Genomic DNA, 14,306 nt, shown 5'->3' with positions numbered 1-14,306 from the left:
AGAAGGAGCAGTGATCCAAAAGCTAGTGGCTTTTGCTACCAAATAAACCTGTTGGATTTTAACTTGGTGTTGTGAGACTTCTTACTGTGTTTACCCTAGTCCAACGCCGGCATCTCCACATCAGGACGTCCATGGGGCACCACCCACCTCCCAACCACCCCCCACCCCCCCAACCTGACCCCCTGAGAAGCTCTGATTGCCCCCTCCCCCCTTCATTCCGGTGGGATCTCCCACTAATTCCCCAAAAGTGGGGAGCTACTCTAAATGCTGCTGGAATGAAGTAGACCTGGCGGGGTGAGATATGCTGTTGGACCTGGCAAGTTCTGTCGGGCTTGATAGTCACATGCAAAATACATTTAAAATATATTCAAAAAAGTTTCAAATGACTCGCCTCTCTTCCTGCCAATTTCCAGTGTGCTCTCAACTGCGTGAATCCCACCGACATGCGATTCTTCAGACCGGACCCGCCAGAAAAGTTGCGGATCAGGATGGGAGAATCGGGCTCCTTATTTCTAAACAATAAACTTCTTCATGATTCTGTTGCAGATGGTGCAGATATTAAATCTGCCCCATAGCTTGTAATATCACACTGTTTCACCATAACCCAGAGTAATTCTCTGATTGCAATTAACTATTTCTCCTCTTTTTCATAATAACTAGGATAAATAGACAGACAAAAAGGGGATAATTGTAACACTGTCTTTTGCCTGGATTTCCTGAACTAACTGAGTTTGGATGGAACTCAACATTACTGTGATAAGGGCACCAAAATCCGCATTATTAAACACTTTCACATATTAACAATGTGGTTATAGGTGACATTGCATCATAATTAAGAAAATAGCTTTCTCATTTCATTAACAACATCTTTAATGGAGTTAAAGCTTTTGGAAAGTAAGGCTTATGAGTTGAAGCATTTTTAAAATATTATCCATTTAAAAAAGAGTCCTACCAGAATCTTCAATAGAGAAGTAGAAGATGTCGTTTGTTGCATTGTTACCATCATGCAAAACATAGGAGATCTTCATGTCATCAATATCGGCTGTTAAAAGAGAATTCACAGACAATGAATAATTTTCATGATGTATTACCAAATAAATATTGTTATACCATTCTAAACATAATACATTTACATTTTCCAGTAGTTTGGCTCCAGTCTTGCACACACAGCTCAACCTTCTAAATTACAGCTGTGTGAACAGTCAGCAAGTACCTATCACTGGGTGCTTACTATCTGTTTTCAAATCATTGCGTTTGGTGTGTGGTACATTTTAAAATATGTAGGGATATGGGGGTGGGGCCTGGTTGGGATTGTGGTTGGTGCAGACTTGATGGGCTGAAAGGCCTCTTTCTGCACTATAAGGTTGAATGGTTCTATAATAACATTAAAGAACTATTTGCATGTGTGGGCGTGGGGGGATCAAGAATGGTGGATCTTTTTACTGGATTTTTCAACAAGCTTCTTTAAATATAAATAAAACATATCTTCTCTGAAAATAGCCATGAAAAAAGCCAATTAAAAATTGGATAGGATGTATCTAGTTACCCTCAAGTACATGTTTCTTAGTGAAATCTCCATTGATCAACCATATCATTCTTACTACCAAAGTTCAAAACAAAAACACCACGAACTCTAGTAAAGTTATCACTGAAATCTCAAATCAGAACTGTCAAAATGTCTCCCTCAGGCACCTGAAAGCTTTCCTGAGGCCTTTGTGGAACACCTCTTAGAGTTAATAACAGCCATTCACCTTATTAACAAAGGCATGGATGAGAAGATCACTAGATATAAACTTTCAGTGGACCACAATTATAGGAAAAGCCAAACACATAATAGATCACTGGAATGACAAGAATTTGCAGCCAAGGGAAGGCATTAACATTTTTCTACTCATGCTTAATGTTAAAGGACAATCAAAGAATTAGTCAGGAAATTGTATATCATGGTCATAGAGAAGTTAATCTTTACATCTAGTCAAACATAGTATGTTCAATTACAACTTAAGAAGTATGCTCGGAAAATTTTGGTAAAAATAAAAACCCAGAAATAAAGATCTTTTGCAGCTAACAGGTTGAATGTTGATTGCAAAAGAACTGTTTCAATAATATGTTGCATTGTTCCAGTTCTGATAGCTTTCAAAGATAAATATCTAAGGTTACTTCCAAATTAAAGCATCTCAGAGCAACCAAAAGAATGGATGGTACTACAATGTTATGATTTGCGAGGGTTAAAGCATGAAAAATAAAAACATGATTTTTGTTCATCATCAAGAATCTGATGAAATTAATATATTTCACCCAGAGCACTATCATAGGGAAATACTCTGATGTTTTTCAACACAATTTACAAAAGTAATTTGAAATAGTTACAAAGGTATTTTTTGCTTACAAAGAATATTATGTTTTGTACTTTTCTCACTTCTTGGTTTAAATATTTTAAACCATTTTGGACTGTATTGCAAGTTAAAAAGTTCCTTGAAATACTGGAAAGAAAATTTAAAGAAAACAATGGCCATTTGTCACTAAAAATGCAAATGTTAATTTAACATCAATAGTTTCTGATAATAAATCAGCCAAACTGGAAGATTCCAACTTTGAATAATATAACCACTAAATCAACATAAAATTACAACATTTGTAAACATTGAGAGTCCACAGGATACATATTCAATTACAAATTATTTACGTATCTAAAGCGAATTGATTTTGAAATAATGTTGATGCTACAATGATGGGATGGCATTATTGTCAATACACAAAAATTTGGTGACCAGCAAAATTTAAAAGTTCCAAACAAATTAAGGATTGAAGTCAGAGGCTTACTTTATTTATGTATGTCTTCTATTAAAATTAATTTCAATAAGATGTTTCCTTAAACAACTCTCCGAGACTGCAGTTTGAGATTCTTTTTCAAATTACCTTCCAATTCATCCACTGTAATGAAATATGTCTCATTGCTTTTTTTTACATCACCTCCAAATGATATAAATGCTTTCAGTGGTTGGATAGCCAGAATTGTACACTTGTTTGTGAAATGCATTTTATTCAGGAACTCTGCATTCCCCCAGCTATGCTCCCTGGTGTTAACCCACAGTCTTTCTCCATCATTGGTGTTTGTTCTTTCATCTGCTTGAACCCCAGATTCTGAAAATTCCCCCTCTAGATATGTCCACTTCTCCTCTCCTTCAAGAAAATCTTTAAAATCAACTCTGTGGCCAAGCATTTAGTCACAAATCTTAATTCCTTCTTTGCTTCATGTCAAATTATATTTCTGCGAAGAACCTTGGAATTTTTTTTGCATTAAACATTCTATAAAAATGTATGTGGCTATTCTTTTATCTTATTGTTTATCTGTTGATGGTGACGGGCCAAAAACCACTCTTAAGCTTCTTGCTAAATATCCTTCAATCAATTCAGTTTCATTCATCCTCTACATGTGATGGACACATAGTACATTTAAAGGAAAGCAAGGAATAGACTATCTCACACTTCTCCATATTAAATGACAAATTTGTTTGATTTTCTGTTGAACTGATTTAGTCCTGCTCACTGATGATCAAACATGAACAGCCTGCACACCTATTTCCTGAGTTAGCAACAAAAATACATGTATGGCCTCTTTAGTCTTAAGTCCCAATCAATCATTCGATCTTCAACCATGTAAGACACAGAAAATCAGCACAAACCACAGAATTAGCAACATCTGTACGACCTTTAGTCATGCTGACCTTTAGTACTGCTGAAAAAGTGTAGGACTTTTAGCTATTTTAGTGAAATTTAACATTTAAAGTGCTCTTTTACACCACTGTAGCCAAAGGTTCAAGATTCATCAATTCAAACTGTTAATTAGGAACACTTTATAATATTAGAATGTAATAAAACACTAAAGACTGGACAATAAATGGAAGAGGTGGTAGCTATTGATTGGACTTGTAGGATATATGAAGGAACTGTATCCAAATATATTATCGGCTGTAATGACTGATAACTTTCCTTTTTGTATTTCAGGGAACTGCTTTAACTTACAATGTGATCCAAAATTGATTGAAATATTCATACCAAAACATGTGAAAAATACAAAACAGCACATTATTCTTTGTAAACAAAAAAATGCCTTTGTTATTAATTTAAATAATAATGTTTCCTATGACGCTGCCATGGGCAAAATATATTGAGCTCATCATGTCCTTATGGGTGGCACAATGGCACAGTGGTTAGCACTGCTGCCTCACAGTGCCAGGGAACTAGGGTTCAATTCTGGCCCCGGGTCATTGTCTATGTGGAGTTTGCATATTCTCCCCGTGTGTGTGTGGGGGAGTTTCCTCCAATTGCTCTGGTTTCCTCACACAGTCCAAAGATGTGCAGGTTAGGTGGATTGGCCATAATAAATTACCTTCGTGTCAGGGAGATTAACAGGGTAAATACATGGGATTACTGGGATAGGACCTGGCTGACTCCATGGGCCAAATAGCCTCCTTCTGCACTGTAGAGTTTCTGTGAAAGGTTCATAATAATGAACAAAAACAAAGTTTTTATTTCTCATACTTTAACTCCTCACAAATCATAACATTATAAAACTAAACTGTTTACTATCATCCATTCTTTTGGTTGCTGAGTTGCTTTTGGAGAAAAGTTCACAAGAATAAAAGAATAATTTTCAAAATAAAACAGGTAATTGTTTGGTTGATTAATGTTAATGAAATGGACTAATGTCTCAAAGGATTATATGAATGTTTAAACAATGTTAGCAAATGTTTCTCATGTGGATTGTCTCTAACTGAAAGTTGTTCACAGCTACTTTCCACTAGACTCACTGATCAGAATGAAAAAGGACAATTTCTGTTCAACCAGTTTCAGCAAAAACAGTCATGTAAAGAAAAATTGAGCACGAAATACAAATAAATGTGCTAAAGTGATCTATTCGATGCCCACTTGTTTCAAGCTATGCTCAATTACCGGACGGAAGATGTCATGTTGCTTCAGCACTCATCACTCTAGAGAAATAAATGACAGAATGTAGATATGCAGGCAAAAATGCAACAAAAAGACACATAGTGAGACAGCACATGTGGAAGACATCATTGTTCCCCACACAGAGCTACTTGTTCAAGCTGCTCTTTGCTATGAGCCTAACATATTTAGTGATATTATGGAAGTTAAATCACAGATCAAATTTAGTTCACACGCAATTAATTTTTATTCTTTGCTGGAGATTAAATAAATGCTGCAACATCATTTGAGAAAATATTTCATCGTGCAAAACAAGATCCCGAAAAAATCTTGCTGACTAACCTTGACTGAATGTGGTGACGCTGTCATTGCCCAGGTCAGTGTTAATGATGTAGCCATGCTCTGGTCCATCTGTGATCCTAAACTTCAGGAGTTTGTGTGGGCTATCACGGTCTTCAGCCTTCAGGGCTTTGCTAGTGATCAAAAATCCAAGTTGACCTGTGTGTACAATTCGAAGGGTCGGAGCCCCTTTGTTGACAACAACTTGTGGAACACCATTATCAACTGCTGATATTTGGATCTTCATCATTTGAGGCCTGCGGGTCTCAAGCACAGTATCTGGGAAAACAAAGTACTCAGTGTGCGTGCCATCCGTTACAGTGAAAGAGAAGCTGTCTTCATTTGTCTCTGTTCCATCGTGTTTATAGCTGATAAGATTTTCATTGAGGTCCTGCTTGGTGAAGCTGGTGATCGGTTGGCTTCCATTAAATAACAACTGACCATGCACAGGAACTTGAATAATGGTGAAACGCAGAAGATAGTCTGGAGTGTCACGGTCCTCAACTGTGAGCTCAAATGGAGTGATCAGCTTCATTTCCCCTTCACTTACAACCAGATCATGGATTGTGAGAATCGGTTTCTTATTGTCGACATCGGTTATCGAAACACGAAACGTACGAAAAACTGGATTGTAACCATCAGTCACCTCAAATTCAAAACTATCCATTTTGACTTCATCATCTGATGTGTGGATGTAATAGATTTTGTTTCCTGCTAATTCTAACTGAGTGAAGGAGGTAATTGGGACACCAGGATTATTAGTCTTTTCTAGGTGACCACGACTCGGGGCACGAGTGATGCTAAATCTTAAGTATTCATCAGGACTATTAATGTCACTAGTGCTCAGCAAATCAGTGGTCAGTGTAACTTTACCGCCTTCCTTCAGTGTAACTCCTTTGTTAATTACTTCTGGGAACATCATATCAATGCTGCCAATAGTAACATAGAAATAGCGATCTATCAAGGTGTTGATGCCATCTGTTACGTCAAATTTAATAAGATCACGTACACCTTCTTGCCCAGTGTGCACATACTGAATTAATCCTTTATCAATTTCATTCTGAGTAAAATTCATGCCGACAGTGATATTCTGAACCACATCGCCATCTTTCATTAAATGTTGCAATAAGCCTTGGTTTTGGCCATAACGAATTATATAAGTCAATGTTTTATCATCTGAATCTAAGTCTGTTGCTTTTAGGATTCTGTTGGTTATTACTTTTGATTCGCCTATTTCAACTTCTAGTCCATCATTAATGGCCATCCGTGGTGTTTCATCATCGACGAGAATTATCATGATGAGGACTGTCTTGTCCACTGCATGTTTGCCATCTGTGACTCTAATATCAAAGCTGTCTTCTTCGGTCTCAGAGTCATCATGTTCATAGACAATATTGGAACCAGTTGAAATTTGCTCTAGAGTAAAATTTTTGACTGGAACAGTGCCATGTGCTAACTGTTGCACAATCTGTCCATGTTTTGGTGCCTTGGTTATGATAAAGTGAAGTTCATCAGCAGGAATATCTGCATCAGCTGCATTCAGAATTGGGGTGTCAACAACAAGACTCATCCCCTCCATCACAACAAACTCACGGGTGAAGATCTCTGGCTTTTCATCATTAGTTGGGATGATGACAATCGGGAAAAAACGACGCTGAGAGAAGTTAACGCCATCAGAACAGCGGAAGGTGAATCTGTCCTCGACGTTTTCAACCTCTTTGTGAATGCTTTGCACGTAGTAGATATGCCCATCACGAACATCTTTAATAGTAAATGCACTAATTGCTATACCAGTCCTTGACTTCTCAGACCCAGGAGCTGGGGAAATATTTTCAACATAACCAAAAGTAGGTTGAACAATTATTGTGCACAGGATATCATCATTGGGAGTATCTACATCTTCAGCATTGAGGTTTGCCAATGTAATCACATTTTTCTCCCCCTCTAAAACTATATATTGCTCACCAATCCTGACCTCAGGTGCCATACTGTCGACAGGCAAGATTGTGACTTGAACTCTGACACCTTGTACATTGTTTCCACCAACAACCCATTCATTTGACATATCGGATATGGTCAAGTTGAAAGAATCATGTCTTTTCTGAGTTCCAATTTCACCACTGGTATGAGCATACACCACCACTCCACTGATGATATCCTCTTGGGTGAATCTCTCCGCTGGTAAACCATTTACTAATATCTCACCAAGCTTAGGTGGGTCTTCCACAATGAATGTCAGCATTAGGTCATCGGTGTCTTCATCAGTACCCTGGATGACATTGGTGGTAATTTCAGTGGCCCCATTCTCAAGGACATCTATGTGTGAGCCAAGTTGTCCTTCAGGAAGCATAATAGTTGGTATCTCATCATCTACTGGTTGCACAGTAACCCTGATAATTATTGGAACTTCATGGACTCCATCACCAACATTTATTTTAAACGAATCACTTGTAGATTCATGCCCGCTGTGCCAGTACACAACCAGCCCACGTGCAATATCATCCAAGATAAACGCTTCACCCAGAGAAATAGTGACTCCTCTATACTGTAAATGGCCAAACTTTGGAGCCTGTGACAAGGTGAAGGTTATTTTGTCTTCATCAGTATCCTGGTCAGTGGCATCTAACTCTGCGGTGGTTAACACAAAGTTACCCCGCTCAGGTACAGTGAAGCCAGTGTTTGTGATTTCAGGGGGTTTATTGTCCACTGGCTGCAAGAAGATGGTGAAGGTGCCTCGTACAGAATTTCCTGCCGTGTCTTCCAAGGAGTAGGTCCACTGGACCACTTTAGGGGTGATGCCAAGCTCCTGGTCCGGGGGGCTGTAGGCGACTTTGTGGTGGTTGACTTGAGCCTGAGTGAACTGGGTCAGAACCACAGCCGGGTTTTCGGTCAGAACGATCTGTCCCGTCCTCACCGGATGGTTTTCATCCACATCGGTGGGGGGGGTGAGCACGGTGTACTTGAGCTCCCGGTCATCGGAGTCCAGGTCGGTGTAACGCAGGAACTTCTTGCGGAGGTGGGTGAGCTGGTACTCCTTGACCGACATCTGCAGCAGGCAGCCCGGGAAGAGGTGCGGGGGGATGTTATCTACGGGCTGGATCTTAACGGTGAAGGTGTGCTCGCCTGACTGGTTTGGAGGGTCGTTGTCATCCTGAACACGGAAGCGGATGGTGTCCATCACAATACTGTTGCTGTGAGCCCCAGTGTGACGGTAGTACAGCTTCCCATCCAGGATGTCCTGCTGGGACCACTCGCTCACCACCTTCTCATAGACCCCCTGACCCTGCAGAGGCTCCCAGCCTTCAGCGGGCACCTCCGGCTGCCTGAGCAGCACGGCACCCACTGCAGAATGAGGAGCTTCCAGGAGGAAGCGGATGGTGGAGTCTTCCGAGTCGATGTCGGTGGCGCTGAGGACGAAAGGGGAGATTTGCAGCGTTTCACCCTCGGACAGGAGCAGCCCGGTGTTGGCGTTGAGGAGGGGGGGCTCATCGTCGGTGGGCGCGATGGTGATGGGGAAGAGGAACTCCACCCGGTGCCTGGCGTCGCTCATTCGGAAGATGATATTGTCGCTGTGGGTGTCCGAGCCGTCGTGCTGGTAAAGCACCAAGCCCGCCTCTAGATCAGCCGGCGTGAACCTTTCCCTGCGCTCCCCCCGCACCCTCAGCTCCCCATGCCGCAGGCCAGCCAGCACGGCCATCCGGACACTGCCCACATCGTCCTCGTCACTGACCTGCAGGTTGTGCCCGCTGGCCAGCGGGCGCGACTGCCCTTCAAACAGCAGCTGCCCGCTGTTCCTGGTGGCCACCGGCGCCAAGGTGTTCATGGGCTTGACCACGATCATGAAGGCGAACGTGTCCGAGGCGGCCCCCTCGCTGTCCACCACCTCCAGCTCCATCTGGAAGATCCTCTCCGTGTCCGAGTCCCCCGCCGGGGGCTGGTAGGCGATCTTCAGCTCCCTGAGCTCCCCCTGATAGAAGGAGGTGATGGCCAGGGTCCGGTCATCCGTGCTGATGATATGGCCTTGCTGGGGACCCAGGGCTGAAGTGATGTTAAAGATCAAGTCATCCGGGTCGGTCTCCACGTCTTCAGCAGCCAACATGTCAGTGGTGATGGCAGTCAGCACAAACTGGTCCACCTCCATCATCATCATCGCCACGAAGCTGGGTTTCGGGGGGGTATTCTCCGCGCCCTCCCGAATCCTCACCATGATTTGGAAATGCTCCTGTTTGACCGGCTTGCCTCCTCTGCCCAGCAGCTCCACCAGCATGGGGATGTAGTCCCTGTTGGGGGACTTGGTGCTGGCCGTGTGCTGGTAACGAATGCCAGCGTTCAGGAAGGTGTCGCAATCCACCATCTGCCCATTGGAGGTGAAATTGGAAAGTTTGCCATACCTGGGCAAGCCACCGGTGCCCAGTAGGGTGGTGATCTTACAGGTTTCCGAGCTGCTGTCCAAGGTGTAACCCAGCACCTTCTTATCTATGGGGTTACTGCTGCCCCTCAGTTTCTCCACAAGCAGGGGGATGTTCCGGGTGAGGATCTCCAGCTGCTGGAACACAACCTGCACCTCCAGCATGAAGGGCACGATGATAGTCTCACTCTGGCTGTCATATCTCAGCTGCAGCCTCACTCGGTCTCTGCTGGGGCTCCTGGAGCCGAAGTGAGTGTATTTCACATCCTCCGGGCCAAAGTCACAGGGGAATTTCTTAGGGGACAGCATGCCGGGTCTCTGAGAGAGGGGGTCGTTCTCCAGCACCGTGACAAAGCACCTGTGCCCCGGCCGCACTTGGATCACCAGCTCGCTGTCAGGGTCGATGTAGACTGATCTGCCGAAGGGGACTCTCACTCCGCTGTTAGACAGCAGCACCGAGTCCAGGCTGGCCCCGTACACCAGAGAGGGCTCCAAGTGTCCTTGAGCCCTCACTGCCAGCCACAGGCACAGAGAAACAACGCAACACGCCACAGAGCTGCGGCTCACTCTGTAGCTGGACACATCAGACAAGCCGGGGACTGCAGCTTCCCCATGACCAGCCATCGCTTCTTGCTGCAAACCGCCAGAACAGGGAGCAAGAGGGCAGAGAGATAGAGAGAGAGAACTGCACTCACCCTGCTGCTGGAGGGCAGAGAGAGGGGGCTGCACTAAAACTGCTAGTGCTGGAGATAGAGAGAACTGCACTAAAACTACTGCTGGAGGGCAGAGAGAAGAGAACTATACTAAAACTGCTGCTGGAGGGCAGAGAGAGGGGGCTGCACTAAAACTGCTAGTGCTGGAGAACAGACAGAGAGGGGGCTGCACTAAAACTACTGCTGGAGGGCAGTGGGGGGCTGCACTCACTGCTGCTACTGGAGGACAGACAGAGAGGGGACTGCACTAAAACTGCTAGTGCTGGAGATAGAGAGAACTACACTAAAACTACTGCTGGAGGGCAGTGGGGGGCTGCACTCACATTACTGCTGGAGGGCAGAGAGAGAGGGTGGGCTACACTTGCGCTGCTGCTGCTGGAGGGCAGAGAGAGAGGGTGGACTACACTTGCACTGCTGCTGCTGCTGCTGGAGGGCAGAGAGAGAGAGGGTGGGCTACACTCGCACTGTTGCTGCTGCTGCTGGAGGGCACTGAGGGGGCTGCATTCACTGCGGCTCACACATGGACACAATGAATTGCCAGCAGGTAAAGCCCAGAATATAGACCCGCCCATAGAGTTTAAACCCCGCCCCAGCGCATAAGCCCGGCCCCTAGAGTATACTTCATTCATTATTGTCACACGTATGGGAATAGAATGAAAAGTATTGTTTCCGGCACACTATGCAGATAAAACATACCATCCATAGAGTACATAGGGGAGAAGGAGAGGGAGCAGAATGTAGTGTTACTGTCACAGTTACGGTGTAGAGAAAGATCAACTTAATATATGGTAGATTCATTCAAAAGTCTGATGGCAGCAGGAAAGAAGCTGCTCTTGAGCAGTTGGTATGTGTTCTCAGTCTCCGGTTTGAACCCAAACAGAAACACTGTTAGATCTGTCGTGTTAAGCATGAGCAAAGTCTGCATGATTTAAGTTCATTGCTCAACATTAGATGCGGCATGGTGGCAGACTGGTTCGCACTGCTGCCTCACAGCTCCAGAAACCTCTTTTTGGTTCCTGGCATGGGTCACTGTCTGAGTGGAATTTGCACATTCTCCCTGTGTCTGCTTGGGTATTCTCCAGGTGCTCTGGTTTCTTCACACAGTCCTAAAGAGGTGCAGGTTGTTTGATTGGCCATGCTAAATTGCTCCATAGTATCCTGGGATGCACAGATTAAAGGGATTAGTGGGGTAAATATGTAGGGTTACGGGGAAAGGGCCTGAGTGGGATTGTTGTTGGTGCAGACTCAATGGGCTACATGGCCTCCTTCTACACTGTAGGGATTTTATGATGACTTTGTATCTTTTCCCTATTGGAAGAAGATGGAAAAGAGCATGTCCAGGGTGGGTGGAGTCCTTGATTATGCTGGCTGCTTTCCTGGGGCTGTGAGAAGTGTGGACAGAGTCAATGGATGGGAGGCTGGTTTGCGTAATGGACTGGGCTATGTTCACAACCCTTTGTAATTTCTGGTGGTATTGGTCAGAGCAGGAGCTGTGATACATCTGGAAAGGGTGCCTTCTATGGCGCATCTATAAAAGATGGTCAGAGTTTTAGCAGACATGCCAAACCTGCCCCCAGCAACACCAATTCCTCCTCCAGCAACACCAACCCCTCCCCCAGCAACACCAACCACTCCCCCCGTGACTCCAGCTCCTCTCGCAGCAACACTAACTACACCCCCCAGCAACACCAACCTCTCCCCCAGCAACTGCAAACCCTCTCCAGCAACATGCACCCCTCCCCCAGCAACTCCAACCCCTACCCAGCAAATACAACCCCTTCCCCAGCAATACACACCCCTCCCCCAGCAACACTAACCCCTCCCCCAGTAATTTCTACTCCTCCCCCAGCAACACACAGCCCTCCCCTAGCAACTGCAACCCCTCCCCCAGCAATACACACCCCTCCCCCAGCAACACTAACTCTCCCCTAGTAACTCCAATCCTTCCCCAGTAATACTAATCCTCTGTTTCTGCAGAAACTGGAGCCCTCTGGGGCTTGTTGAGACCACATAAGATTCACTAGTTTGGTCTTTGTGACAAACTGGTTGTCCAATACTCAGAGGCTGAGTAAGTTGGATCTTTACACCCTGAAGTTTAGAATGACAGATGATATTATTGAAACATTCCTGATTTTGAATGTGTTTGAGAGGGTAGATAATGACACTTTTCCTCACTGGAGAATCTAGACAATAGGGGCACAGTCTCAGAATAAGAGCTGATCATTTAGGATAAAAGCAAATTACTGTGGATGCTGGAATCTGAAACCAAAAGATAAAATGCTGTAAAATCTCAGCAGGTGTGGCAGCATCTGTCAGGAGAGTAAAGAGCTGATCTTTTAAGTCCAGAAGGTTGCCTGGACTCAAAACATTAGCTCTTTTCTCTCCTCACAGATGCTGCCAGACCTGTTGAGATTTTCCAGCATTTGTCTTCTAATCATTTAGGAGGTGAGAATGAATTTCTTACTTCTCCACTCAGGAGTACTGTGGATATGCTATCATTGAATATATTTAAGGCTGGGATGGACAAATGTTGGTCTCGAAGGGAATTAGAGTATGGAGAGCAGGCAGGAAAGTAGAGTTGAATCACAAGATCAGCCAGTATCAGGTTAGATGTTACAGCAAGCTCAACAGGCTGAATGGTTTTCATAGAAATAGAATCCCAACGGTGCAGAAGGAGGCTATTTGGCCCATCGTGTCTGCACTGACTCTCCAACAGAACAGCATATCCAGACCCATTCTCTTACCCTATCCCATAACCCCACTTACCTGACAAAGGAGAAGTGCTCCGAAAGCTAGTGGTGTTTACTACCAAATAAACCTGTTGGACTTTAACCTGGTGTTGTGAGACTTCTTACTGTGTTTACCCCAGTTCAACGCCAGCATCTCCACATCCTCTCTAAGACAGCCAAACCTTTGGTGTAGTAGAAGGTACAAAATGCTATGTTACAGAGAAGCTTTATTATATTCTTGCATATTCTGTATTGCTTTGTTTATTATATTATATTTTAAGGTAAAGAGCATTGTCTTTAGTGCTCCCAAACAAACATGTTGCCTGAAGGGTGGTGCGTGAAAAGTAGTGGATTCAGAAATGTGCTCAATGTAAGACTTTTGCATGACTACATAGATAGATGCGTTTCCTGTGATGGATGAAGTGCATCTGGAATTACCAACTCACATATTATTTGATTTGAGTTATATAAAAATAGAAAGCTCAATGTGGGTAAATTCACCTTTTTCCTGCGTTGGGAGTTATACCCTAATTATCCAGTTTTGTCTTTAAGAGATCTGAACAACTTGAGGTCAATATTAACCTGCCAAAATTAACATTATTGGGCAATAATATTTTCACAGTGTGATCAGTAGACTTACCCTCAGTTACAATAATCCTGATGATTAGCTCTCTGCACTTTTACAACCATTGAAAGTTTATTATTTCATCACAAGTAGGCTTACATTAGCCCTGCAATTAAGTTCCTGTGAAAATCCCCTAGTTGTCAAACTCTGGCAGGTGTTTGGGTACACTGAGGGAGAATTTAGCATGGCCAGTGTACCTAACCAGCACATCTTCTGGACTGCAGGAGGAAACTGGAACACCTGGAGGAAATCAATGCAGACACGGGGAGAATGTGTAGACTCCTCACAGACAGTGAGCCAAGTCGGGAATTGAATCTGGGTCCCTGGTGCTGTGAGGTAGCAGTGCTAACCACTGTGCTACTGGAGCCACCATCCTGCCTGCTTGAAGTGATTTGCATTTAAAATATACAAATGAAGGTCATGGTTTCCATTTTGAGGTAGCATGGCTCTGCATGAAACAGCCATTAAAACTTTCGAAGGTCATTTAAAGTTGTCATTGTGAAGTCATGGTTCTCAGCTGCTCAAGCTATAAAATCAACCTG

General features: G+C 43.8%; 1 protein-coding gene across 1 annotated transcript in view; it reads right to left on the bottom strand.

Annotated features, from left to right (window-relative positions):
* frem3 (Fras1 related extracellular matrix 3) overlaps positions 1–10,447 on the bottom strand; it is a 170,715-nt gene extending 160,268 nt beyond the window's left edge. The window contains exons 1-2 of the mRNA XM_080199655.1: positions 5,293–10,447; positions 953–1,042 (exon numbers count right to left, since the gene is read on the bottom strand). Of these exons, the coding sequence (XP_080055781.1) occupies positions 953–1,042; positions 5,293–10,321 (5,119 nt within the window). The 5' untranslated portion in view covers positions 10,322–10,447. The remainder of the gene's footprint in view (positions 1–952; positions 1,043–5,292) is intronic.
* Positions 10,448–14,306: the final 3,859 nt, after the last annotated feature.

The sequence above is a fragment of the Carcharhinus amblyrhynchos genome, chromosome 1 (assembly GCF_965287045.1).
Source record: "Carcharhinus amblyrhynchos chromosome 1, sCarAmb.v2.hapA, whole genome shotgun sequence".
NCBI classification, from domain to species: domain Eukaryota; kingdom Metazoa; phylum Chordata; class Chondrichthyes; order Carcharhiniformes; family Carcharhinidae; genus Carcharhinus; species Carcharhinus amblyrhynchos.
Note: the sequence above shows the minus strand (reverse complement) of the source record. Positions and strands in the feature narration are given on the sequence as shown.